At 48.0% G+C, this 26558-nt stretch overlaps 1 protein-coding gene across 10 annotated transcripts; it reads right to left on the bottom strand.

Annotated features, from left to right (window-relative positions):
• Positions 1-597: 597 nt before the first annotated feature.
• On the bottom strand, positions 598-24609 carry LOC122384871 (midasin-like). 10 transcript variants are annotated; one of them, XM_043372659.1, is made up of 11 exons: positions 24477-24587; positions 24120-24187; positions 19588-19641; positions 16307-16939; positions 10493-10758; positions 7932-8087; positions 6135-6319; positions 4984-5104; positions 3913-4016; positions 2200-2358; positions 598-1871 (listed from the first exon to the last, which is right to left on the bottom strand). In XM_043372659.1, the coding sequence occupies exons 3-11, from the start codon at positions 19617-19619 to the stop codon at positions 897-899; spliced, it is 2631 nt and encodes an 876-aa protein (XP_043228594.1). In that variant the 5' UTR covers positions 19620-19641; positions 24120-24187; positions 24477-24587; the 3' UTR covers positions 598-896. The 10 variants fall into 10 exon arrangements, with proteins under 10 accessions (XP_043228594.1, XP_043228598.1, XP_043228602.1 ...); XM_043372663.1 differs by lacking the exons at positions 10493-10758; positions 24120-24187 and adding an exon at positions 10809-11035 and having other exon boundaries at positions 24477-24606; XM_043372667.1 differs by lacking the exons at positions 10493-10758; positions 19588-19641 and adding an exon at positions 10809-11038.
• Positions 24610-26558: the final 1949 nt, after the last annotated feature.

Here is a 26558-nt window from a genome sequence, read left to right as displayed (position 1 = left end):
TCTAGTTTCTGACCAATAATCGGCCCTTTATATTCGGTCCCATATATGTGATGTATCGTGAGGAATATGAGAGTCGCAAATCTATAATTTCACTTATGACGTCACTGTGACGTCATTTCAAATGGGATCGACACCAAATTTGGACACAACCTCAGCTAGGTATTCAGGAAGATGTGTGCAAAGTTTCGCTTCTCTATCTCTTCGCGTTGCGACGATATCGTCGCAGAAGTAAAGGGGGGGGCAACTTTATGCCCCCCCCCCCCCCCAGCGGCCGGCGGGTGGCGCGGAGGCCCAGCGGCCGCCGGGTTAAAAAAAAAACACCTACACACATCGTCGGTGTAAGCAACTAAAAGTATACTTAGGAAAAAGACAAATGAAGTGAGGTTACTGGTTTAGCACAAGGCTCGCATATGTAGCAATGCTCGCATAGTACCTAATGTACATGCTCGTAGTACGTGGACAGTAAGATGCAGTGCAGTGAGTGATATACGGATAATGAGATGCAGACACAGATCGGTGTAAGCATAACATGTCAAGCGGAAGCGATCCTACCTGTCGCTCTGATGAAGTAAAAAATGTGGTTATCAAAGCCAAGTTGGTTTAACTTTTATTATTTATTGACACAATACATAACCAAGTACATCTTGCCTCATCATTATTTGCACATCCACATAAGACTAGCCGCAACATATACATGACTTCTCCACGACACGCAGCATATGAAGGCATACCTACTGCCACATTGTGCTGCAAAGTTAAAATTACAGATACTGAGAGTATATTCTGATGTTGCATACCACCAAGGCGCGTTTGCGTATTTGACAAAGCGCTATTTTACAAGAATCCCCCCACCCGCATCAACCCAAGCCATCCGTTTATAATATCCTGTAATCTGATTACCCTAGCTCATTTACAAGGTCATTCAGCTGTCTTTCAAGCATACGGTACTTTTCTTTCTCGTTTCTAAGCTCGTCAAACAGCCGCTCGGCAGTGGTCTTCAGCATGTAGTTGCCCTTCTTGATTGCCTTCTCGCTCTCTTCGTGGCGCTTCACCCGTTCTTGAGTCGCTTTGAGCCGCTCCTCCAGCGGCAGCTCCTCGTCAATCGACTCTGACTCCTCCGACTCCGACTCCTCCTCGCTCTCAGACTCTGTCTCGGAGACGGACTCCTCGCTGGATTCCTCATCAGACTCCTCATCGTCCTCGTCCTCGTCCTCATCGTCACTGTCCTTCAGCATCGCGCCCATCTTCTTCACCTCCCTCTGCAGTTCCTTGTACTTCCTGTTCTCGTCCTTCATGTTCATGTTCAGCGTGCGGATCCTGTTCTTCAGGTTCATCCGCTCGTCCTTGGCGTGCTTCTCCTTCGTCTGCAGGTGCGACACCTTACTCTGGCACATTTTCAGCTCCCGGAGCGTCTTGCGCCGCTCCTGGTCGGCATCGCGCCGTCGCTCCTCCTCGCTGTCGAGCTCCTCGTCCGACTCCTCGCCGGAGGACTCCTTCGCCTCGTCCTCGAGCGGCGCCTCCTGCTTCCAGCCGCTCTCGTCGCGGCTGATGCGCGCCTGGGACGCCGTCTTGGACAGCCTGTCCCTGGTCCGACTGCGGGCGACCTTGGCCGACGAGCGGTTACGCCGCAGCTCTCCGTCCCCGCCGCCGTTCTCCACCGACACTTTGCGGCTCTTCTTGTTCCCCGTCTCGAGCTCCTCGAGACGAGCTCGCAGGGCAGCCAGCTCCTGCTCGGCGTTGAGACAGCGCTCCTGCCACTGCTGTGCCTCGCGGCTCGACTGGCCAGCCTGGTCTCGGATAGCCTCCATCTCACCCTCCAGAGCGCCGAAGTCGTCATCCAGTCCATCCACAGCGTCATCGGACCTGTCCGGCTGGGCAGGGAAAATGGGTGGTGTTAGGTGGCGTCTAAGATCTCAAAAGATGATGGAGTGAGTTTTTGAGAATTATCATGTTGATGGGATACATTTGTGCTAGTGAGACATGCGACACTAAATTTCTTTTGACAATGCATTGTCGCATTGACGCAATGATTTTACATTGATGCATCGAGCCGATTATAATATGCAAAGATAAAGCCGTTTGGAAAAGTGATTTCTCGGGAGCCTAGAATTACGATGTATGGCTAAGAGTGTTAGCACTGGGACGGTGAGTGGAACATGCATGCATTACTGCGTACTTATTTTACTTAGCGGTGCATACCTTGGGAGGAAGTGTAACGGAGACACGAGGTCTCTGCTGCAGCTCTTCTTGCGCCTTCTTCAGCTCATTCCTCAGGTGTTTGTTTTCCTTTGTGAGACGCTCCCGGTTCTTGACCTCTTCTCCCAGCAGCTGGCGTACAGACTGGAGGTCGTCGCGCACCTGACAGGATTACATAGGTCGGGTCATGTGAGGTCAGACTTTGATATGCATTCAAAGGAAGCTCACATTTTAGTGCCTGCGAGATGATGATGTCCCTTCGCGATGACGTGGTTAGAGGTTACATTGAGTGGGTGAGAGTTGTTTACTACATACTCGTATGCCTGGTTATTTCTGGTTTAACATTCGATTGATATTTGGCTGCTAAATTGTAGGTATATTGCTTTCCAATACGTATTGTACAATTTGTATATGCTGCTCTGTTTCATCGTTATCGATCGTCGGTATATGTTACATGATGGCCTTTCATTATTTTGTTTTTTAGAAACCGCGTAAGCAATAATCTTCCCAAAGAAATCACTGAACTACTTCCACCGACCTCTAGCGGCGATTACGGTGCTCATCAAGTAAGATTACAATGTCACGGAAAACATTTGTGCGTCCGTATGTGTAGCTGGCTTGCAGATCAAAACTGCATTGCTCCTACAATGCTATGCAATATGCATTGCCTCGAGTCAGCTGCGAAGTTAAATGTCAGCATGAGCAAACAGAGGGTGAATGCAGGGGGTACCCAGAGCCCGCGTTCTGTTTGTTCAACCCAACCGCTTCCAGCCCACTGATTCAGCGAATCACAAGACGCTAGGTGCACGCAGTCATCTCATGCACATCAGACTCCGAGCACGACCTGGCAGGAACGTGCGAGAGGGGACCAGGCGGACGCCAGATCTTTGACCTGCAGGTGACGCGTCCCCTGCCTCTGTCGGCGGAAAATCCACGCAGTCAGACGTGTCACGTGGTGTCCCCGCCTGCGCCCGCGGGCCGCAGACCCTGAAGTCAGCGTCTGTGCGCGGTCATCACCGCAGTCAGTGTCTACCGGTGCCGCTTTGTGGATCGTGACCGCCACTGGGGTGGGACGCGACTGGCTTTTTGCCGCCTGGTCGCGTCACTGTACGCGCCGGATCACGTCATCTTGACTCGGTTCCTGTGCTTTCGGCTGAGGTGTAATGAATCATTTAGCGGAATAGGAAGCGTTACAAATTGATGTGCTCACGGTTTGGGCTTTGCTCTGCATCTGTTGAAAATTGTTTATTTTCTTTTAATTTTTGTCGACGGATTCGTCACTGTTTCGTGTCAATTGTAATTATGTCTTATATGAAGTCATGCTGTATGAGCTGCCAGGCCCTTTGTTTCGTATGAAATATTAATGCACTCAAAATAATTGAAGAGACCTTAACAGTGTTATCATGAGCTGTCGTCACCCTTCCACCCTTTTATGGTATGAACTTGGGAATATCATATGCATTTCTTAGAAGCCTAGTATCCATTTAGCGATATCCCTTGTCATTCCATCTATAAAAGACATTTGAAAACGCCTTCCTATAAATTTCTCAATCACGCTGTCCTCAGTTCTCAATCCCCAGTCCCCAAGACATCGGTCCCCAGTCGCAATCCCGAGTCCTCAATCCTCTGTCCCCAAAGCTCCGTCCCCCCAGCCCGCAGTCTTCAATCCCCAGTCCCCAGTCCTCAGTCCTAAGTCCTCCGTCCTCGACTCCTCACCCTATCGATGTCATCCTGATCCTCCGGCTCGGAGTCCATCAGCTCCTCGGGAGGCAGGTTCAGGAACGCTTCCGACGTCCTCTGCCTCCGCAGCTTCCGCAGTCCTGCCGAGAAAACCAGGTCATCGCGGCTGGTCCGAGAAAAGTCGGACGTCCTGCTGACTTTGTGACACCGCTTGAAATTGCGCCCATCTGAACAAATAAGCGGCAAAGGTATATTTACTGAGAACAGTCGCCGAACTAACCTGATTCAGTATCACAATTCACAGGCTTGGAATGATTACCGTTCGTTGTCTTACGACAGGACACCCACCATGACTACCCAAGCCATGGTGTGCACTGTGCATTGTGAAGGGTTATTAACAGCGCAAAAAAAAAATGAAATCGTTCCATCTCGGTATTTTTCATACTTCAATAGTTATTTGTGCAACTTCTCCAGCCTGTGGTACCAGGCAAACGTCTTTACTGAAAGAACAGGTTCAATGCAACATACGGCAATGCCGGATTTCTAAATGGAATCGATCATACGGCTCACATTTTACTTGGTGATTTTTCCACGTAAATAGCAATATACTCAATAGCACCTGAGGGCCCACAGGAATGTCTTGCATTCATGCCCATATTAAGAACGGTGGCGCAAAGCAATGCTTTGTTTTTCCATGGGATATGGTGCAACTATGCATTATCTTGCATCCATGCCCAAGGTCTCTTGCAACAAGTAAACAATGCGTGACAACGCTCGCAAATTGAATTGTGTTGCATGTGTCCAATCGTGTTCCGTCACACATTTTTTAGCTCCATAAATTGATTTGGTCCGTCTGCCAAATCCGCCTGAGCAAATACGATGAATATGTAATTTACAGTCAAATAATGTATGCGCACATTGATATACTTCATATCCAGCATAATTCAGAATTTGTGTGAGATAAAAGTGGAACAGACAACATTCCAATTGTGGTACACTTAACAAGTCAGCACTGCTTTGCTAAATAAGGACATGTGGGTTGAAGTGAAGTTCCACTAAACAATTGACTGAGTATAACACAAGTATCGAGCGTTCAGTCGTCCTTACCTTGCAGGTTCGGCCGGCTTCTGTCGTTGCAGCGAACCTTTTTCAGTTTGACTCCACTGCGGATGTCGTTCATCAGCTTGGCCGCCGCCGACTCCTTCGCTTTCTCAGACTCAAACACAAACTGGAAAAGACAAAAATGCTGAGATTTGGTATTGCAACCGCTAAGTGCTGATGTGTTTATATGGTGAGGCAGCATTATGCAAAATAAGTAAAATCCATTTTAATAAATCTTATATGGCTTACATTTTACACGAAATCGATGGATAATTAGCATTGCAATGTCAATAAAAACTATATTTATTATCTAGCAGTGCACCGAAAAAATCGATAAAGTATCAACTTTCCTTCACTAGCGCTCGTCAAAATCCGTATAAACACCCTTTCAGTTGAGTTTACATAGCGACCTTCACTGCTCCTGTAGTATACACATGGCAGCCCACCGTCGAAGAAAGGAACCATTCTGTGGGTTCGCGGTAACAAACGCGTGTTCTTAGCTGCACCTGCCCTTGGTCCGTAAATAGCTGGTCTAAACAGTCGGGCGGGAGGGACAGGGATCGGACCACCAGGTTCGTTTGGCCTCTGAACTGATTCCTGCAGGTCGATAGACGGCCAGATTACAATCTGTCGTGCAGGCTGCAACCTAGATCTCAGCGGCGAATATTTTAGTGGTAAAATCCTCTTGCGGATAAAATGAACGGAGAATGTAAATGTTTTTATATGTGGTGAATGTGTAATTACCTACTATACATTTACTTATTGTCTCGTTCTCTGCACCTTCTGCTATGTATGGCGGAGCCAGCTTGAACTAGCCTCTGAAATGATAAATAAACAACAATGTTTCGATGGACGTTAGATGTGAGTAGATTTCGCTGCTTAGCACTGACTTTGTAGCTTACTGGTATCAATTGATTTATTCACTCTTAGCTGGGATTCCCTAAACATTATCTGGCTATGAATGAAGCATTGACAATATTTGGTCGCTCCGAAAATGGCAAGCACTGCATCGCATGATTTCATTGCGATTCATTAATCAAAAACATTCAAACCAAACTATCTTATCACTTCCTGTAGACTAGACCGAATCCCCGCACCCCTCCCCTGGATCCCTGACCAACTGAGACTCGTACCTGGTGGATGGTGGCGCCACCTACCTCACTACCTCGTCGTTTCAGGTCGTGGATGATGGGGGCGCTGCGGTCGCGACACTCGACCCTCTTCAGCTGCCGGTCGGGACATGTGATCTCCTTCATCATTTCGTTCCAGTCGGGTCGGCGGCGAGGAGTCTTCTTCAGCCGCTCCAGACGCTCCTGCTGAGATTCGCTCAGAGGCTTCTTGTCTGCCGACACGGGTGCACGTAAACATCAGAAGAACGCATGGAGCGGGACAGTAAGAACATGAAGACATATTACATTGAAAACGTTGTGATCAAGACACGTGTAGGACGGTGAAGGTAGGCGATTAATGTGATATACGTTATGAGGAAATATAACTAGGAATGGGTCAGTTATCTTGTTATGCAACAGTGGCCCTTTATAATCAGACAAATTATGCACGCAAGTGATTGCTACATGCGACTGCGGTGAATGGTGATGGGCTATGAAAAGAAGATCCCGTAGTTGACTTTTTTGCCAACTGTGAAATAAAAACTGCTTCGATGTGTGACATTCATGGCTGAATATAAAACAGTAATTGAATGGAGTAATTGAACTTGTGGATTAACTTTGCATGAATGATTTATTTCACCCTATAGGAAAATGCCAGTAAACAGAAACAATATTCGTACGAAATTATTGCTATAATTGAACATGGGTCTTCAAAATAGCCGTGGTTAACAGTAGGGGAAGTTGGGGGAACGCCGAATACTTTTTTTCTGACGCCTGTAGCACGCAAGGTAGACAACATAAGCTATTCTTGTTGGCGTCATTCGAGAGGCCAGTCTTTTGTCTTTCAAACATACCAGGCGCATTTGATGAATTCGCATACCGTTAAGCGCAAAAACTAAAAATATCAAACAACTGACTTTTTCGGCGTTGCCCCGGACTGCGGGGAAAGCCGAAAATGGGATAAATGATCTACAAGGAATGCCGACATTGATGTTTTGCCAATTTATCTCAAACTTTATCCAAAATTCATCAAAGCTGACACGCGTTTTAAGAGCTTGAGGACGCTTGGTGCACACTGGAAGTTATAATTGTGTGATATAATAAGAAAATGCCAGGTAAATTATTCCTTACAGGCAACAGGCCGTTGTGCCGGTTGAAAGTGTAATTTGTTTGACTAAAAATACGCGTTGCTATTCTACAGCAGTAAAGTCCACCTAGCGTGCTTTAACGTGCGTAATTGCACGTTTTCGGCATTACCCCAGCCAGCCATACTTTCATTTGCAGGCCCATAACTTTTAAACGTGCTGTATAAATTTCAAATAGGCAGCACACTTATGCAAAGACATGCTGAAGATTACTTGACCGAATTTGCCAGACAAACGGTAGCATAATGAGTAAGAAATGCAGCTTCAAAGGCGCATGTAGTACAAGGGAAACGTACCTTGAAAACGCTTTTGGCGCCCTCACAGCCGAAGTATTCCAAATGACGACTCGTAACAAACATGCGATAATTGTAGTCACTTAAGCTTCAGAGCATCACTGAGACGTGGCATCCATGTCGTACGGTTTTAGAAATATCTCGAATTTCGGCTTTGCCCCAACTCCGGCATTGCCCCAACTTCCCCTATTAGATTGAAAAATGTTAAATAGTTAATTTTACCTTCAAAAATAGGAGGGAAAAATAGACGAACCGAAGCTATATTACTGCAGATTTACAACCGACTGTCTTACTAGCCTTTTCATGTTAATGTGTAGAGTCAACGACGAAATGAGGTGGTAAAGGTTACTCAAAGGTTGTATTAGTATTTTAGGCACCAATGACGGACCACATGTCTGCCCATATACCTGGCGGTGGCGGCGGTCTGCCAGGGGGCGGGGGAGGAGGAGGGGGCGGAGGGGGCGGAGGGGGCACCAGCTTCACGGATTCCCATGGCGCCTTGGCCTCCGGTGCTGGCTCAACGGGCTTCGATTTGTCCTCCAATTGTTTCAGCTTGCTGAAATCTGCAACAGTTTGGGTCAGAACAGCCTCGCAACATGGTATTTGTATGGGGCCATACAAAACGCGTGCTAAGCAGTGCAAGCGAGATCCTGATCATGGACTATTTTCTACAGTTTACTAAATGCGCACTCGGAATGGGCATACGAGTATGCTCTAAAAATCATTCGGTCAAGACTGAGTGAAACTGTCTCCTTACGTAGGCAAAGCTAATCTTATGGCTACACGGTCAACAAAAGCACACACGATAGCTACACGAGGGAGGAGTGTGTGTGTGTGGGGGATGCAAGGGAGGGAGAGGGGGGAGGGGAGTTACAATAATACATTTGGTTGTTTGCGCGCTGCTTCGTTTGCATATGCACTTCGCATTGGTAGTTCTAATTCCAGTCGCTAGATGGCACTAGCGTTCAGCGCCTGAAGTTATACTGTACCGCATGACTTCAGGGCTTGTGTGGCGTCGGTATCCAGGGCGGTTTTCGTAAAAAGACAGTATCATCTAATGTGATGTGAGCGCGGAGTGTGCAGGTATACAGAAATGAGTCAAATGGGTGAAGATGAATAAAGATGAAGATGGTCGCAACGATGACTGGGAAGGCTGCTGGGGAAGGCTGCGAGACATAGTTAGGTACAACACATTAATTCACTGTTACGTTAGGCCGTGAGTGGATCGTTCGCCGACTAGTCGGAGATTCGGAAGCGGTCGGATGGGATCGGGCGTTCTTGGGTGGATCGGGAGGAATTATGAACAGCACGAGTGCAACTTTATATATAAAATGGGTTGTAGCAGGAACCCCAAAAGGGGGTTGTAGCAGCAACCCCAACATCTCTGAAAATGATCATTAAGCCTATTGGTGTCGTATGGAAAATAATTGACTCAAAAGCCCAAGCGCACTGCGCAACCCTGGTATTTTCTTTAAAAAAAACTAAGTTATGTACACGTTCACTTCTGGTGATTACAGTGTCCCAAACTTCAGATTTCTCTTGGGTGTCTGAGTGGAAAATTCGAGCCACCCAAAATGCGAGAGTGGAAAATTATCCATTCTTATTCTTGAGTGTCATCTTCAGCCCAAATGAGAAATTTTTGGAACGCTGACTGTGGACGGTTCGAAATTCGTCCAACTGGTCAGATGTGTGACTGCAAGCATCATACCGGTCGTGAAGACGCATAATATCGCTTGCAGACTTCAATCGGCTGGAAGTCGCCGACACTACCTCTAGTTTGACTCTGGCTTATATCGTGTCTATCGGCGAGCCGTCTGATATCGCTCGCCTAGGCTTATCCCCGACCGTCTGAACTGGTCTGTTCTTTATTTGTAGTTTTTCTTGTAACCGACTGGTCTGCGGCAGATGCTTATGTGACTGCAACCACTCGATCGATCGGAAAGCTTGCAAGAACTCTCGCAGACCTCGATCGGCTGGAAGCCGCCGACACTATCTGTAATTGACAGAGGCAGAGGTCTTTCGCGATTATTGCATAAAATTTAAAGCCTCGGTCACACTTCACCGGATTGGACCAACGGACGAGAAACAGACGAGAACTGTCAGCGTCCGGTGATGTCCGTTTGTTTCCGTTGGACGTCCGTTTGTCATCCGTTAATATCCGTTCCATGTCCGGTGGTGTCCGGTTGAGCACACCGGACACCACCGGACATGGAACGGATATGAACGGATGAGAAACGGACGTCCAACGGAAACGAACGGACATCCCCCGGACATCACCGGACGCCGTCCGTTTCTCGTCCATTGGTCCAATCCGGTGAAGTGTGACCGAGGCTTAGTCCACTTAGTCCACTATAGTTCACTTTTTACCCCAAGAGGATATTGCAAACAATAGGTTGAATTTTTTCACAAGAATATGTTTCACCGATGGCTACTTTACAGTCTGAAAATGTACGATAAGATCTGCTAATTCAATTTGAAATGTGGAAATTTGGAAACTTAGATTTTTCGGAAAATTACTGGTGGGCCAAATCTTTGAGGCTGGTGGGCCATTTCGGGTCACTGGTGGGCCATTTGGCCCACCAGTTAACATGTTAGCCGAGGCCCTGGTTACGTAAATATAGTCATTTACACATACGCACTCAATTACTACGGTTCCATACCATCTGCGCGACTGTCTTCACGGGGATATTGGTGTCAAAAACCCATTAGCGTGGTGTCATTGGACTTTACATTGCTAGTAAGGTGGTTTGGTACAGGTGTCCTGGGTGTAACAATACTACCGATAATAAAATGGGTGACCATTCCGCATCAATACATTCAAAAGTCAAGTCCGTCAAGCTACTTCTACGAATGTTTCGATCCATGCTTGACTTGGGTTCTGCTACGATTTTCTCTGTTCTGCGCACATTCAACATTGTCTTCTAAAAGGGTTGGATCGGATCGCAGTTCTATAGCTTCATGTAACAACCTTGCTCATCTCCCTCGTCCTCTTCCTCCTCTTCCTCATCACTGTCCTCTTCCGAGCCACTTCCGCTAGAGCTCCCCGACTCATCACCAGCAGGAGCTGGCGGCGGGGGCGGCGGCGGGGGCGGCGGTGGCGGCGGCGGCTTCCTACCGGCCGCGTCTCTCAGCATCTTCTCCCTCATCCAGTCCACCTTGTCAGTGAAGACTGACTCCTCTTGGTCTTCATCATCATCCTCTCCATCTTCATCGCCTTCCTCCCCGATGCGCGACCTGTCAGGACAGACGGCAGACACACGTCAGGTGTTAGTATATCAACTCACCGATAGAGGCGCTGCGCTCGGCCCACTCGGGCGGCGCCCGGTCGAAGCTGGCCATTTTGTCCAGTCGGTTGTGACGCTCCAGCTTTCCCAGGGTCGCGGCATCCAGACGTCGACCGCTCCACTCGGGTTGTGAGACGTTCGTCGGCGGCTTCTCCTGGCTCCGCTTTCTCTCCAGCTCCTCGAGGCGCTCGACATCGACCTTTCGTTCGGCCCAGTCGGGTCGACTGCTGCTGTCAAACGGTTGGCCGCCACCAGTCGGATAGGTCAGTCTACTGCAGCGCGGCACACCAGCACAGCAGGCGGACCTAACTTCCTACAGGTGCTATGTACATTACTGCGAGCTAGACACCAAAGCATTCGCAAACTACATACGGTGATAGGTTCACAGTCCATCGCAACTAGTTACACCGTCTTATCTTACAAAACATCTGGGATGTTTTTAACAACTAACAAGCACATCATTCTGAATTAACCCATTAACGCCCGTAATTCCCCAGCGAACGCACACGGGTGCCCATTTGCTGAATTGGAGTAAATGGACCCCTAAGAGTACCATGTGAGTTTGGTAAATGTGCGAAATCTAGAAATATCCTTTTTTGAAGTGGTACCTTTTGGTACCACTGGGCGTTGGTGACATCATTTTTTCGCAAAAACATGCATTTTAGCAGCATACAAGATATGTTTGCCAAGAAGACTTTGCAACTCATTCGTGAAAATTAGAATATTAGACGACATACTCATCGGCAACATTATGGCAAACACTCGCCTCTGATGTTTTCCAAGTTGTCAGATTATGACGTCATTACTGACATGCTATGCCTAACTGCCATAAAGATCGATGCTATTATTCATGGTGGTGGGTCGGTCTAGTGAACTGTAGGGGAGAGTGGGGTGGGTTGTATCAGTTTTTACTCCGAGACCCATAACCTCGTAACTATCCGTGATAAACTCATTATTTCCATACTATCCACTTCCTTGATTCTTCTGCTTTTTTGTGCAAAGTAACTTTTCCGCTACCTCTACCAGTTTTTCTTCTACGGTCTGCCGAATAGAACAATGTTTTTGATACAACTTGCCCCATGGCTTGGGTGAGTTGTATCACATGGTGGGGTAATTTGTATCACTTTTTCACGTTTCAGGGAGTGTGCTTGCTACTGGTTTTGAACATAACAACAACATTAAATGGGGTTAATACAATGCATAGGTATGCTCAAAGGCTTCACTTTATTAGACCAAACTTAGGTTAATGCAATCCGAACGAAACATCAACAGACTAGACGCAAAAGTGGCCCGTTAAGAGCAAAGAAGCCAACACATTGTGCCGAAATGGAACGGGCATTGACTAGCTACCTACAAACGCGAGCCAGGGCTTAGCTTTCGCGATCAAAAGCAACATACCCATGCATACATACATACATACATACATGTTACAACATACCCCACCCGGCTCTGATACAACATGTACCTAGCCGCCATCTTGGAAAAAACATCCTCGTGCTAAAAAAACAGCAGACAGCTGGAGAAATCCGCTTTCACTCACGCAGCCTTAGAACCTACCCTCACCACCGCTACGGAGACCTTTCAAATTCGTGCACATCTAAATGCCCAAAACACACATTTTCTTGCAACTTATTTTTTTAGAATGACATTAAAAAAAACATAAAATCGGCTCTCACCTCGAGACGCGTCCACTCAGCCACACGACAGAACAGGGAAAGATGGCGCCCGGAAAACCTCGTCGGCTGGTCGTATCGCGAGCGCCATCCATTGGATAAGTTTGGCACAATTCGCCCTGATACAACTTGGACATGATACAACTCTCCCCGCTCTCCCCTACTGTTTCAAGCAAGGATGCGGAGTCGATGGATTTTCGGTGACTCTGACTCTGACTCCAATTCCGACTTTCACTTATCACCTCCGACTCCGACTCCGACTCCAGGTATGGCTGTCGACTCTGACCGACTCTAACCCCGACTCCATGTTCGCAGCCCTGGCATTTGCGCGGAGTCGCGGGATTTTCGGTGACTCGAACTCCGGCTCCGGCTTCCACAATCGACTCCGACTTTGACTCCGACCTCGGCTAGAGATATCGACTCCGACTGACTCCGACTCCGACTCCGCAGCCCAGGTTTCAAGGCTTGCAGGGTCGTTTATTTTCCTAAAATGCACAAATATTTCTATACAAATGACAAAACTAACAGTTTTCTGAATGTTCTGAACCAGCAACTACTCTATAATATCTTTCAAAACTATGAAAACAAACTTGAAACCCATAGATCAAGAGCCAGCAGAGTTTGTGGTTACGGTTCATGCACAGCAAGACCCTTCCAAATCTAATTCAGCAACCAAACGAGACAGATCTCCAAAATGGACTTCAACCGGATCGTGCAGTGCTGCTTGCGCCGAGGCACACGCTGCAGCAGTCAACACGCATACCCTGGTCAATATAGGTCTTACTTTTAGCCGTGATGCTTCTCTCCATGTAAGTACGTCTCCGAGCAGAGCGCCACTCGCCACTTGCCACAGATGACTTTAGTGCCAACCACGTACTTTGCAGACGCTTTGCCTTCGTGGTAGGGCCAGCTCTAATCCAGTGTCCGAATCCGTCGCGGTGTAGGTATGCATCCCATTCTCAGGTGTACGTACCACTGACCAAGCAGCAGGTCTGCAGGAACTCGTCTGTCAATACCATCCGCATCAATATTTCCTCCGTAGGTGTATTACCGCACAAACTGCACTGGGATATGACGCCGTTACCCATTTCTTCCTGAACAACAGCAATAGCCTTCCTATTCCTGAACAACAGCAACAGCCTTCCTAAACAACAGGACTATCTCAAAACCGTGCCCCTTCCCCTCCCCCAAGCAAAATTCATTTGGGGCCTTAACCACATGGTTGCTCCACAGGGGTACCCGCAATAATACCAGCGATTATAGGGCAAAGCATCCTATCCAACATCCATGCGTCACGTTAGCAGTGAATGACCAATCAGCAATGAATGCTCCAGCTTCTTTGGTGGCGACGAAGGCGCTCCCCTCTCCGACCTCTTGCCGCAAAGGGCGCATCACCCCTGAGAAACGTTACACAAACGACCTTCAACCTACATAGGCACCCCTTTTTCGCATGAAGACGCCCCATAACTTTCATAGGCGCCCCTCTTTCGCATGTAGGCGCCCCTATGGGCATCAAAAGCGACTCTGTAGACCTTACAGGCGCCCCTCGTTCCCAGTGAGGCGCCCACAGGCGCCTATGGGCTTCACAGGCGCTCCTTCCTCTTTCCATAGGCCTCAGAGGCGTGGCCATCTTTGGGATGCAGGGACCGATCTTTCGCATGGAAGCTCCATTATGGCGTTCAAGGGCGCCCCTTTTGCATGTGGGCGCCTCTACTTATGGGCGTCATGGGCCTCAGAGGCATTCCTATAGGCTTCACAGGTGCCCCTCTTTCGCATGCAGGTGCCCTTATGGGCATCCTCATTTGCATTGAGGCGCCCCTAAAAACTTCATAGGTGCCCTTCTTTCGCATATAGGCGCCCTTATGGCCTCAAAGGCGCCCCTCTTACGCACCCAATTCCCTCGGGCGATGGCGTCCCCTTGAGGGATGGCGCCCCAAATAACAATTTGTCCGCATCACTCCGTTGAGCGTTGTTTCCCCTCTGCAAAGACCGCACACGCATGTAATTGCGAAAAAACGCTTAGCCTACCGCCCAGTGGTACCAAAAGGTACCAACAAAAATTCTGCCCCTAGGAACGCCAGGATTCATGACGAAACATCTGATTTTCTGCTTAACTGCAGCTGCGAGTTCTTCATCTTTATTGTAAACACACTTTGGCTAAAAAAATATTTACAGACAAGCAACCACAAACGTTTTTATCTCCCAACGTCAGCCCATGACTGCGGCGCCTCGAAACACTCCGAGCTTTTCTGCACCTCACACGAAGCTCTTCGTATCAGCACGTTATTTATACCCAACAGCATATCCGGAAAGGAGGTCATTATCCGATGACAAAATCTATCCGGCGAAAAACGTGTGGTCTCAACGCAGCAAACCAAAATGTGCGTTGGTACCTTTTGGTACCGCTGGGCGTTAATGGGTTAACCCGGCAGTTGCTGGGGTATTTCGCCACCCACCGTTTGCTGGGGGGGGGGGGGGCGTTAAACGCCCCCAGCCGATAACTCGAGAACCAATAGGCGCAGCGAAACGCACGCGGCGGCAAACGAAAGAGCGCGACGAGACGCTTCAGATGAGTACTTTAAAGTTGAACTTTGAGGTCACAGGTCGGGTCAAGGTCAGGTCAAACACCTGAAATCGGGCTTTCAGTAGCATGGACTTCAGGACTTCGCAATGGGCACCTCTCGTCATAAACTCTGTCAAAACGGTGCACAATCCATCATATAAGGCCTACAAGAGTGTCAGCTCCATGTAGGGGTCAGTCAATCATAGGTCAGGGTCAAGGTCAGGTCAACCGGGTAGGCACATATCCCCGAAAATCAAAACTGATATTCGCAGCCTGTGACACATGTTTTATGGGTAATTTGGGGCGTAGAACACGATGGTGACATTCATTTTATCATATGTGTACGTGTTTGGCTCAAAAAGTTCAATTTAAGAAATGCATGAATCATGGTCGTGAAGTAGTCACGAAAAATTGCCAAGATTCAGTTCAAGATTATGGAAAATACGGAACGATAATCAATAATCGAAGATAGCCATTTGGATGATCATGGTATTGGCAGTCTAATGGCGTTTACGGCATGTCTGTATGTCTATTCTGTGATTTTATATGATTTTTTGAACATATGCCGTTTTTGGTCGAAAACTCAGAAATCATGACGTCACTAAAATCTCGATATCTCAAAAATTTTCCAACCGATTTTTTTGAAACTTTGTCACGATAAACTTCAATCAATTCCCTACAGGTACCCAAAATTTGGCGCGCCTGCGGCGCGCCGTTTTTATGCTATGGCCCGGCGAAAAAAGTGGGGGCGTTTAACGCCCCCCCCCAGCAACTCGCGGGTTAATTTACACCTGTGGCTGAGCACTGGAAAAACACAAATGAATATAAATCGCTAATCAGTGAACTTGGGAAGTGGGATGATATTTACGTACTATGAGATTTTGATTCAGACGTTGAGCACGTAATCGGCTAAAAATACTGATGCAACAACAAATCATCGATCTAGTTCAGACGAGTAGCAGGCAACAGCAATCTGCCACGCTGACTAAGCTTACTGACGTCGACATAAACAAAGTTAGAATAATATGGCTCAACTCCAGGCTGTTCGTCTTCTTCATGGCAACGAATCAGTGACAAGAAAACTAAAACCGGGCCACGATGGCTGATTGCGAGCGCTGAGTTACATCCAGGGGTTATTCAAAATGCGTAGCTTTGTGCATGTAGCACGGCAAATAGCAGGTATGTTTCACCATTCCGGGAAGGCGTGATGCAAAGCGCGATAAGCGAAGCGCGAGGAGCACAGCAGCGGCTGTAACACGGACCTCTCAGTGGTGTCCTGGTGCTTCAGCAGCGGCAGTGGCACGTCTCCGAGCCGCTTCTTGGCGTCCTCCGCCCACTCAGGAAGCTCGGTGGACGGCTGGCGCACCACGCTGCTCTTCCTCTCCACGCGGCGCAGCTTCGGGCGCCGCCAGGGCACCGGGTCCTCTCCCGAGGCGGACATCTCGGCGGTGCCCGGCCGGCGCCGGACCGGAGCCGCCTCGCGGTGTCCTGAGCCAGAGGAGGAGTCCTCTGAGGACTCCTCGTCGTCGGAGGACTCGCCGGAGGAAGACGCGGTGGTGCCGTTCGTTTGAGGAGGAGTGGTAGGATTGGTGGTGTGGTTGTTTGGCTTTTTCTTCTCTTGCTCTTCTTCTTCACTGGATTCCTCTTCTTCACTGCTTGTCTCCTCTTCAGAGGAGCTGCTCTTTGCCTTGGTCGCTGACCGATCTGTCCCCTTTTTCGTTTGTGTTTCTTCCTCTGATGAGCTCTCCTCCGATTCCTCAGAGGATGTTTCCTCCTCGGAGCTGGATTCCTCCGGTTTCACGGGTAATTTCTTCTCCGGAGCATTTCTCTTCCTCGGCTCGGGGTCAATCACCGGCGTGTTCGAGTACCTCGAACGATAGCTGTTGATAGACGTCCTGGGAAAAACGTGGCGCCATCGGGTTAAATCAGGAATTCGTTATGGTTCACGTCAAACGTTTGGCACGTTAACACGTTGACGGTCTGATACACGTACTGTCACACGTTAATGCGCCGTTACCTGTTAACGACGCTAATCAGTAACAGTTGCGCTACGGTTCACAAACAGAAACTAAGTGCCCCTTAGTTTTGATATCCCGAGCGAAAACATTCCAAATTGGCTAGGGCGTACACTGAACAATGCTATTGGGTTTCGGTATAATGGTGGAATGATTCAGCGGGCTACAAGCAGAGCAGGCAGGATGACGCATTAAAAACTCATCAAACTCTGCAAGAAAACGCGACAGACACCTGCAACATGCAGACATGCGGTCTTATGTATGTACGCGCGTTGACCAGACAGGGACTAGGCTCGGCGGCTCAGCGCCTCTGTCAGGTACTGCTGTCAGCTGACACAGTGTACCGCTGTCAGCTGACGCAGCGTACCGCTGTCAGCTGACACAGCGCCCCCGCGGCGGCCAGCTCGCGCTCTGACGTCACTCAGGGATGCGCAGCTCGCTCGTTGGGCCGTCGCGGGGCGCGTGAACACCTCGTAACTGATGGCTCGACCGATGACCGCGGGCTGGCGACGGCCACGGCCAATCCGCCAACGTCACCGAACGACCGACCCCTCTCCTCTGACTGCCCGCGCCCGGCCCGGAGGACCTGTCACCCAGAATAGAGGCCACAGGTCCCACCGGGTGGCAAAAACGAGAGCTGCCTCTGAGTCAGGAGAGGCCATGGCTCAGCAGGGCTGCCAGTGTGCAGCTGTCTGACGAGAACGCCAACTCAGGGTGCTGCTCTGAGAACAGTCGGTGGCCTTTGACGTGCAGCTTATCGTGACTATAATTAGACTGTGAGGGAAAATGAATCAGCGTGAAGTAGTGGAGAGGTGCCTCATTAAATGCCGGTTAAGCCAGCTATGCTGATCGCAGTCTAAGACGTACTGATTTTACTAATTGGCTTAGCTCGGAACTCGGAAGTAATCCTAATCAAGCATACAAGTCGCGTCTAAAGTCTTTCCTTCAGACATTATGTGCGGCATATCGTAGCATGCTAAATGTAAATATCATACAGTTTCGAACCGAGATTATTGAGGCAACGGGCAAAAAAAAAGACATGAGACGCACACACAAATACTGGGAGCACTGTAATGCGCTATTGTGCATTTTCAAAAGACATGATTCCGATTTCCGACTACGAGCTGGGAAGAAGCTAGGCCTACGTCAACGGCTAATTGGCTTGAGTAATTACTTAATTACGCACACGACATAGGCTACTAAACTGACTACTACAACTGTACAATCGCATATACATACACTGAACAACCACACATATGCTTTAACCCGCGCCCGGCTGGGGGTCCTGGATTTCCACGCCCTGCTGGGGGGGGGGTGTTTGAACACCCCCCCTTCTAACTCGGCTCCTGGGCCACGTAGCGATACGCGGAAGGCGGCGTTCGAAAGAGCGTCAAAAATAATGAGGAAATCACTTCGGTCAATTTTTTGGTCAGGTCAAAGGTCAGGTCACCAGAGGTCATTGAAGGCAAAATTTCGCCGATTTCCAGGTCGAATGTCGACAATTTCCAAGAAGCCAACGCATAACTCGGGAACCAATAGAGCTACAGCGCCGCGGAAAAGCGCATTCGATAGCCCTATTAACGCCCTTTCTGAGTAATTCTCTCAGATTTGACCTAACGTCAACGGTTTTGCCTGCAGGGGGCAAAAACTGCAAAAATAGCCGATTTTTTTCGGAAACAGTTTTTCTGCAATAACTTTTGACCCAAGCATTGTACGAGCTTACTCTTACCGGCATCGTGTTTCTCTCGTCAAGACGCATCGAATGAACTATAACTTGACCTTGAAAGGTCAACTTGAAAATTTGACCTCAGGTCAAGGTCATGACCTGACCGGAAAGGGTCATGTTGCATATCAGTCGATCCGTATCGTCGAGCTGAACACATCTAAGGCGTTTTCATCGCTCTAGCATGCCTCTATCAAAAGTTATTTGCGAAAAACTGTTAGATACCATTCGTGACCTAAGATGACCTCAGGGCATAAACAGGGGTCACGAACACCATTTTCATGTTCAGTGTGTCTAAACCACTTGTAATTCAGTGTTTGGGAGTGTTTATAATGTCTTTCGTCCAAAAGAGGCGCATTTCAATTTTCTCCCATTGACTTATAATGGGGAGGTCGCAAAATTGACCTGACCTTAGGTCATCGATATCAAAATTCTGAGATATACATTTTGTACATACTATTGCTCTTAGCAATCGCTGAAAGTTTCAAAGCGATCGGTCACTCGGTGTAGCTATGACAGACATTGAAACTTTTTATGAGGTGAGGTCACTTCAAGTGACCTGGTGACCTGACCTTGAATGACCTTGGTCTGAAATTTTCACAACATGTGTAGAATTGATGCATGATAAGGTGTACCAAAAATGGCGGCGCTCCGCGCCGCCGTTTTTGAGATATTCGCGAAAAACCACAAGGGGGGGTGTTCAAACACCCCCCCCCCCCCAGCAGGGCGCGGGTTAAACAGACGTGTCGTCAAACGAAGCCATTCGAATTCATAGGACAAAAATCTACTCATTGCATGCTCTTGCCTCGGAAAGTACGAAGATCTTGAGAACGCCATTGATTCTGATAGTGACTGGAAGCTGAAAAAGGCAGACAGTTCCAACATTTGAACTTTCTGATCATGCCTAGCCTTCGATGCAATAACAAATCTGAAGGTGTATGAGAAATACATAATCACGAATGTCAGCCCTAAAGTTATCTAGGTCATTTGATTTTATCAGGAACAGGAAGACATGTAAAGACTGTTTTGCGCTGGAATCAGTCGCCATCAGTGTCATCATGCTCAGCACGGAACTCTTTTCTGGGCTCCCTCTCCACTATGGGTGTGAGTTGGTGCAGTTGCTGGAGGTGTGACCACTAAATGAAACCTTCAGGCTTCAACCTTGGTTGCATGAGATGATGTCAAAAATCGAGATAAAATTGTGTCATTTAATGCAGAAAGATGCCTTAAAGGAGATGAAAAAATGCGTAGAAATTATATCCAGAACACCACAGCACACTATAATAAGCCGCACCGGCCTTGCTTATGAGTTCGTAAGAACAGGCAAGTCGGTGGGCGTTTCTCCCTCAATTCGCCCGCCATATGTGACCAAGCAGTTGAGCCTGCCGGCCACGTCAGCAGACAGGCCTCAGTGACGTCATTTCCTCGCTCTGCCGCGAGCCACGAATGCCGCCAGAATAGTTGTGTTTACCGGAGCGGCGCGGCTGTGTTTTCGTTTTATGTGTAACGCTGGCCGAGTGCCAGTGTGCCGGCTGCGGCGCGGCGCGGCGATACCGACGCGGCAGTAGCAAGTCCGGCCCCGGCACCGCCGCGCGCGACAGGAATAAACCGAATGGGGGTCAGGGGGACGCCGGCGCGCCGGTGGCAGCGGCAGTGGTGCTGGTGTGCCGGCTGAACTTGACTGTCGGCAGGGACGACCACCGTCTGGCCGCGAGAAATGTGACAGTTCTGGGACGACATCCAGGTCGTCGGGTAGAGGATCTCTGGCCCATGGTACGGCTCTCGCGAGATTAAGCGGTAGGTTTTGCACTTTTACATTTCCGGTTATACCTCAGAAGCTAATCGATCTACGATGAAGCCATTTTACACGATCATGGCCGGCTTGTTACCCAACAAGTCGATCGCATCTTCAACACTTAAGCTTAAGACGACGAAGATATAGCCTGAAGTACACTAAATTTTCTAGGTGCAAAACCTACCGCTAAAACCCGCGAGACCTGTACCTTGCAGTGACTCGCGTTTGGTGCGACTTGGTGTCTAAAGCTGAATTGTATCCTACTTGTCAACATCCAACCAGCACAGCTGGACGAGCATAATAGGTCAACGGAAGCTGTTAGTTATGAGACGTTAGAAACGTCACGTCACGTCATCGGATCATATACTAGTGATGTCAATTACGGAAAATCGGAATACCGATACCAAACCAAATACCAACCAAAACCGTGGAGAAATACCGAAACCAAACCAACTTGGGAAAATCAGGAAAATACCGACCTTTTACCGATTTCTTAGCCTCTTAACCCTCGCCGGCTCATTATTATTATCGCCGGCATTATCGCCGGCATCATTATTATCTCATCCATGCCTTTATCATGACTTTTCGCGTGCATTATGGTTGCACCTGCTCTTCATAAAATATTTCATATATCAGCTCAAAATCCTCAGATCACAGGACTTAGCTTTACATAAAGTCCATTTGAATTCTAGAAAAAGTTTTCATGAAAGAACTTCAACCTACACATGCGTCATGCAACCTAACCAATTAAGAGCATTGATCAGACCTGAGCTTGCAAGGGGTGATTATTGATTATTCACTTCGAAATCGATCCCTACAAAGGAAACGACGACCACCTCATGACAATCTCTTCAAAACTTGTATAAATGAGTCCACTATTTATTTCATAAACGTCGTTATACCAAAGAATATATTCCTGCAAGCTTCACCGGTTGTTGGCAAAAAGGATTGTCGTGCCCGACTCGAAATACAGGTGAGACATGGCCTGTGATGGATTGCGCAGCGACAGTTGGCGCTTTCCGCAAATAAACAATTTTCGCGGCTCCGGTCATTAAGTGCTGGCGCGTCACCAAGAGATGACAAATTCTGCTGAGTTGGATCGCCCGAACTGTCAATGACACTCAGAAGTCAGAACCCCACGCATCAGCGACCGTTTTCCGAAAACAAAACAAAATTGCACCCGTCCATCAGCCAATGTAGTGAACAAGCAATTGTATTGGTGTCTGGTATCAATCTATCAGATGCACTTTGCCACATGTAAAAAATGTTTTCTGAAATTCTCAATGGTACTCTATAAAAGAGTGCACCTTCCGGTCACTCAGAACACAGGCATTGCATCAGTTTGGCCGCCAAATGCGGTGTCTCAAGTCTTTGTGCAGCCGTGCTCCACTGGCAGCACGGACCGGGCTCTTAGCCGACCGCTTCATCATCCGGCGACATGATACTTGGCAGTGACCGCGGTCGGGAGCCCATTCTGGCCGACGCCCCTGTCCACGACGCCCAACAATGCGGCGCCCCTGGCCAGCGCAGTGCTGCCCAGTCCCACTGCGTGGTCGACAGTGTACTTACAGAGAGAGCCTGTGACACAGTGGGCGCAGAGGGACTCTCGAGTGAGCCACTCGGGTTTTACATGACTTATCCTTGCTATCCTTGCTAGCTAACATCCCTTTTTATCACCCCACTTCATCAGATTCCCGCGAAACGTTCCACTACGCTCCTTCAGGTATTCACCAATCAAAATCCTAGCCCTCCTCCTAACCCCCTCCCCCTAGTCCCCCCCCCCCAACCTCCCCCTCTCGCGGCGTCCGCCGTCAGTCTGTCAGTCCGTCTCTGCGCCGCGGTATATTTCGACAGCAGGTGATTGACGTCCAGGGGAGCCACCGACAGCGCGCACGGGCCCCGTCTCTCTGAACGAGGCACGAACGGACGCACCGAACTGGGACGCCGCGGGGCACTGAACTGGGGCGCCGGGGCACCGAACTGGGGCGCCGGGCGCCGAACTAGCGCTGCATGTGCAACTGCACGGGCCAATACACGCACGGAATGGAGAACACGTGTGAGATAGCCGTAAAGTTTGATGATTTGTGCGATGGATGAATGATAAGGGATAATTTAGTAAGCCTGTGATAATGTAAGCTGGAAACGCTTTCTAACACAATATCATATAAAAAATCACAACTATTCACCTATTTGCAGAACAGGGCCTATCGTTGGATACTTGGTTTGTAACTTTGGACGTTGAAATTCACGTTGCATTTGTATTTACTTCCCATGGTGCCTTCAAGAATAGAGTCGCCTAACATCTTTCTCTCAACTACGATATTCCTTGCCAATATCGCAGAGAGTGCAATTGAGCTCGCCTATACAGTATACGTCTTTCGCCTACCCCACACGAGACAGGTGTTCGCCGGTTAACCACCAACGTAGATTTAGAAAAAGAGCGTCGTTTATAGGGCACTGCTCCTGTAAATTGTTTGGTCGACTCCTCCCGTATCTACGAATTCCGCCGTTGTCTGTTGACGGCCTATGAGGCAGTACCTTTGGAAGCTCTCCGGGAATTGTTTGGCCCGTTCGTGCCCCAGACACACAAATTTACCTTGTTGTTATTACAGACTGTTGACGTGAAGGCTACTTTCTTGGAAACAAGGTGCAGCCTTCAGGTAGTTTCTACTTTTCTTGCATGTGTTTTTGCATTACGCATAAGATCCAACTCCTTTAATTGTAAGTCATATATGCATGCATGTGTAGTTGTCGCTGAATTGAGCTCTTGGTTTATGAAATCGAACAATGTATGTAGTATTGTATGCTGTAATATTGGCGCATAACACATGCTTCAAACATATATTGAATAAATTTGAAAATAAAACTTAAGCCGTTTCTGAGAAAAAAGGAGACTCATTTATAAAATGAAACGAAACAGAGAGATATAGATTGACATATGGAGGACAAAAAAAAATGTTTGAACTTAAAGGAAATAGTTCACTTTCCTGAAATTAGTATTTTGCTATGGATTTATGTTTTTTATGCTCAAAATGATCAGAAAATAAAACAAAACGTTTTTGTAAAAAGGATTATTTTCTATATTTTAGTATAAGAAGAACTATATTCTATATAAAATAATGTTTGACGCGGAAGCTTATTACGCGTTGACCAATCATATTGCGTAGGACAAACCCATCGGCTGTAAGCAGCATTCTGATTGGCTGACGATGACGTGACTGCATTCCTCAGCAAGGCACGCATTCCTCTGCAAGGCACTCTTTTCGGAACGAAAAATGGAATATCTTCGTCTAGGGTGATCGTTGGGCCGTAAAAGCTTCTGATTTGTGCTAGTCTCAGCGCAAGCAACAAAACTGCTATTCCAGCTCCAAACCCCATGTTAAAAGTGAACTATTTCCTTTAATAAGCGATCGGAAGCCAGCACGAACGCACGTAACACAATGGCATGTACCTTTGCACGTTCATACGCAAGCCGTAACGTACACACATGCACATAACAATAGATGGTCAATCACCATGGCATTGGTAGTTCATCGACTTACAATAAGGTCGGCCGTCCTACTGGCAGTATTTACACAGTTCAGTGGTGCTGGTGTAATCGCACGCTGGGCTGAAAATAGTTAGTTATTTTTTTCAGCTAAAGAAAAAAGCTATCACAGACCTATGTCAAAAAAGTTAATTTCATGAGTAGTCACTAATGAATAATGATAGACTATGATAACATTGGCATGCATGTTATACATATGGTGAACTGTAACATTATTAGCCCTGTGATGTTCTTCTGTCAACACTTAGAACCCGGAAAGTCCAGCTCGTCCCTGTAAAACCTCCACGGCGTCCATAAAAGTACACATGAAAGGCTGTCTCAGGTAGACCATGGCAAAGGAGCGGGCACCTACATTGTTCTGTGGAGCGACGATCCTCACACCCACTGCACAGCCTGCACACCTTCCGTAGCACGCCGCGTCACTGTTCCGACTCCCTCTCTGTCTCTCTCTCCCGACCGCGTTCGCCGCCGACGACACACTCGCTGGCCGGTTGGCCCTGTGCCCTGTGCTGAGCCGGGCGCAGCTCCGACGGCTGAGACAGGGCGTGCTGAGTTCTGGTGGCCCACTCCATTCCACACGTGCACTGCAGTCGGCCTCGTGTCTGTGAAGATCTGACTCAGCAGTCAGCACGTGGATACTGGGTTCAATGCTGGAATGTCTAGCGCTGATATTTGTAGCATGGTATATTACTGGGTTTGGTTGCATGCTTGCGGTTTTTAGCCAAGCGTACTTGGTATAGTTTTCATGATTCAGCTTTTTTTCTTCAAAGTGATCCCATGCGACTATTGGGTGGCATCGTCTCTATTCTGTTGCTGGTTAGAAGTTCCTGCCCGTCCCATTAAAATTTGTGATGCTTGCTCATTCCCTTCTCCGTTTGAGATCATCAACCAAGATGTGTGAAGTGTGAGCTATGCGCCGCGAAATTTAGTACGACTATTCCCTCATCAATTTTACACATGGTGTGCAAGTTTGAACCTCCTAACTTTTAAGGTCAGCTCACCAGGTCACTTTGAATGACCCAACCTCAAGTCACTTTTTTGCAACTTTGTCACCGTGCCAGAGCTACAGTAGATGTCGGAGGCCTTTGAAAGTCACAGGATGTTATAAGGTCATTAGTAGCTACAATTTTTTATCTCGGAATTTTGATATCGGTGACCTAAGGTCAGGTCAATTTCACGACCTCCCCATTATAAGTCAATGGGGGAAAAATCAACTCCCTGTTTTTACCACAAAAACGGGTCGGAATGGCCCCATACATGACTTCATATACGATCAACCTTCACTACCTTGAGGTCTGTTTTGCTGTTGGGCAGCTGTAAGGTCATGTGACGTCATCAAAGGTCACCAAAGGTTTTTGGCCAATAACTCCGTACAGGAACAAGATACAGCCGCGCGGATGGTCTCATTGTATTCAGCTCGCCAAGACGCATCAAATGATATACATGATGACCTCGAGGTCACGTGACCTGAGGTCAACCTTTGACCTTGACCTTTCGAGGTCAACATATATATCATTCGATGCGGATTGACGAGAGGATCACGATCTACGAAAGACTCCGTTCGCATCGCTCGCTCCGTAACGAAACACTGCGCTCGCTTCCTCTCCCCGTAAAAATGTATGGTGAAAAGGTATAAGGTAAGCGACCTATTTCTTAAAACCCGCGCCCCGCTGGGGGGAGGGGGGAGGGCAGATCTGCCCTCCCCCCTCCCGTTTCTCGCGAATAACTACTAAACGCAATACGCCAGCGACGCCAAGCATTCAGTATACCTTATCATACATCAGTTTAACAAGATCCCTGAAAATTTGAGCGAAATCCGTCGGATATGTTTTGAGAAAATGACGTGTTAGTGACGTCGTCACGTCATTTTCGCTTCAAAAACTGCATAACTTCAAACGCCGCTAACTTCTTCATTTTTAAAGGAATCAAGAGGTAACAAATAAGGTTATACGTGATTTTACTTTGTCTATGAAATGGCTATCTCGTTTTTTTAATTTTGGATTTTGGCCCAGCATTTTTTCAAAAAACTGACTTCTTGGGGCAATTCAATATAAATCCAAAATTTTGTGTTTTTCGAAAACCCGGAATATATGTAAGAGAAATTGTCTATGTGCACCTACAATATCCCTCGATGCGACAAGTACATATGAATTACGCAATTCCACCATCGTAGCGAGATAAGGTTCTTCTTTCTGTAGCTCACATGGGGTCCATACACGTCTTGCCGATACAACATTTCTGCACCCCCTCGCAGAGTGCATCATTGCTTTTGCACCGGTCTGGCAGCGGGTAGACATGGCAGCTGTATAACGGTTAGGTTACATTGGCCGAGGAGGGCAGCGACCCGGCTTTGTCGTCGGATTGAGAACAGGATCCACGCACTCGCACTGGGTACCGCAGCCTCCAGCGCAGCACTTCTTGTTACCTTCACAGT

The sequence above is a fragment of the Amphibalanus amphitrite genome, unplaced genomic scaffold, assembly GCF_019059575.1.
Source record: "Amphibalanus amphitrite isolate SeventyFive unplaced genomic scaffold, NRLGWU_Aamphi_draft 000201F_arrow, whole genome shotgun sequence".
In the NCBI taxonomy this organism is placed as follows: Eukaryota; Metazoa; Arthropoda; class Thecostraca; order Balanomorpha; family Balanidae; genus Amphibalanus; species Amphibalanus amphitrite.
This window is presented reverse-complemented; position numbering and strand designations above follow the sequence as displayed.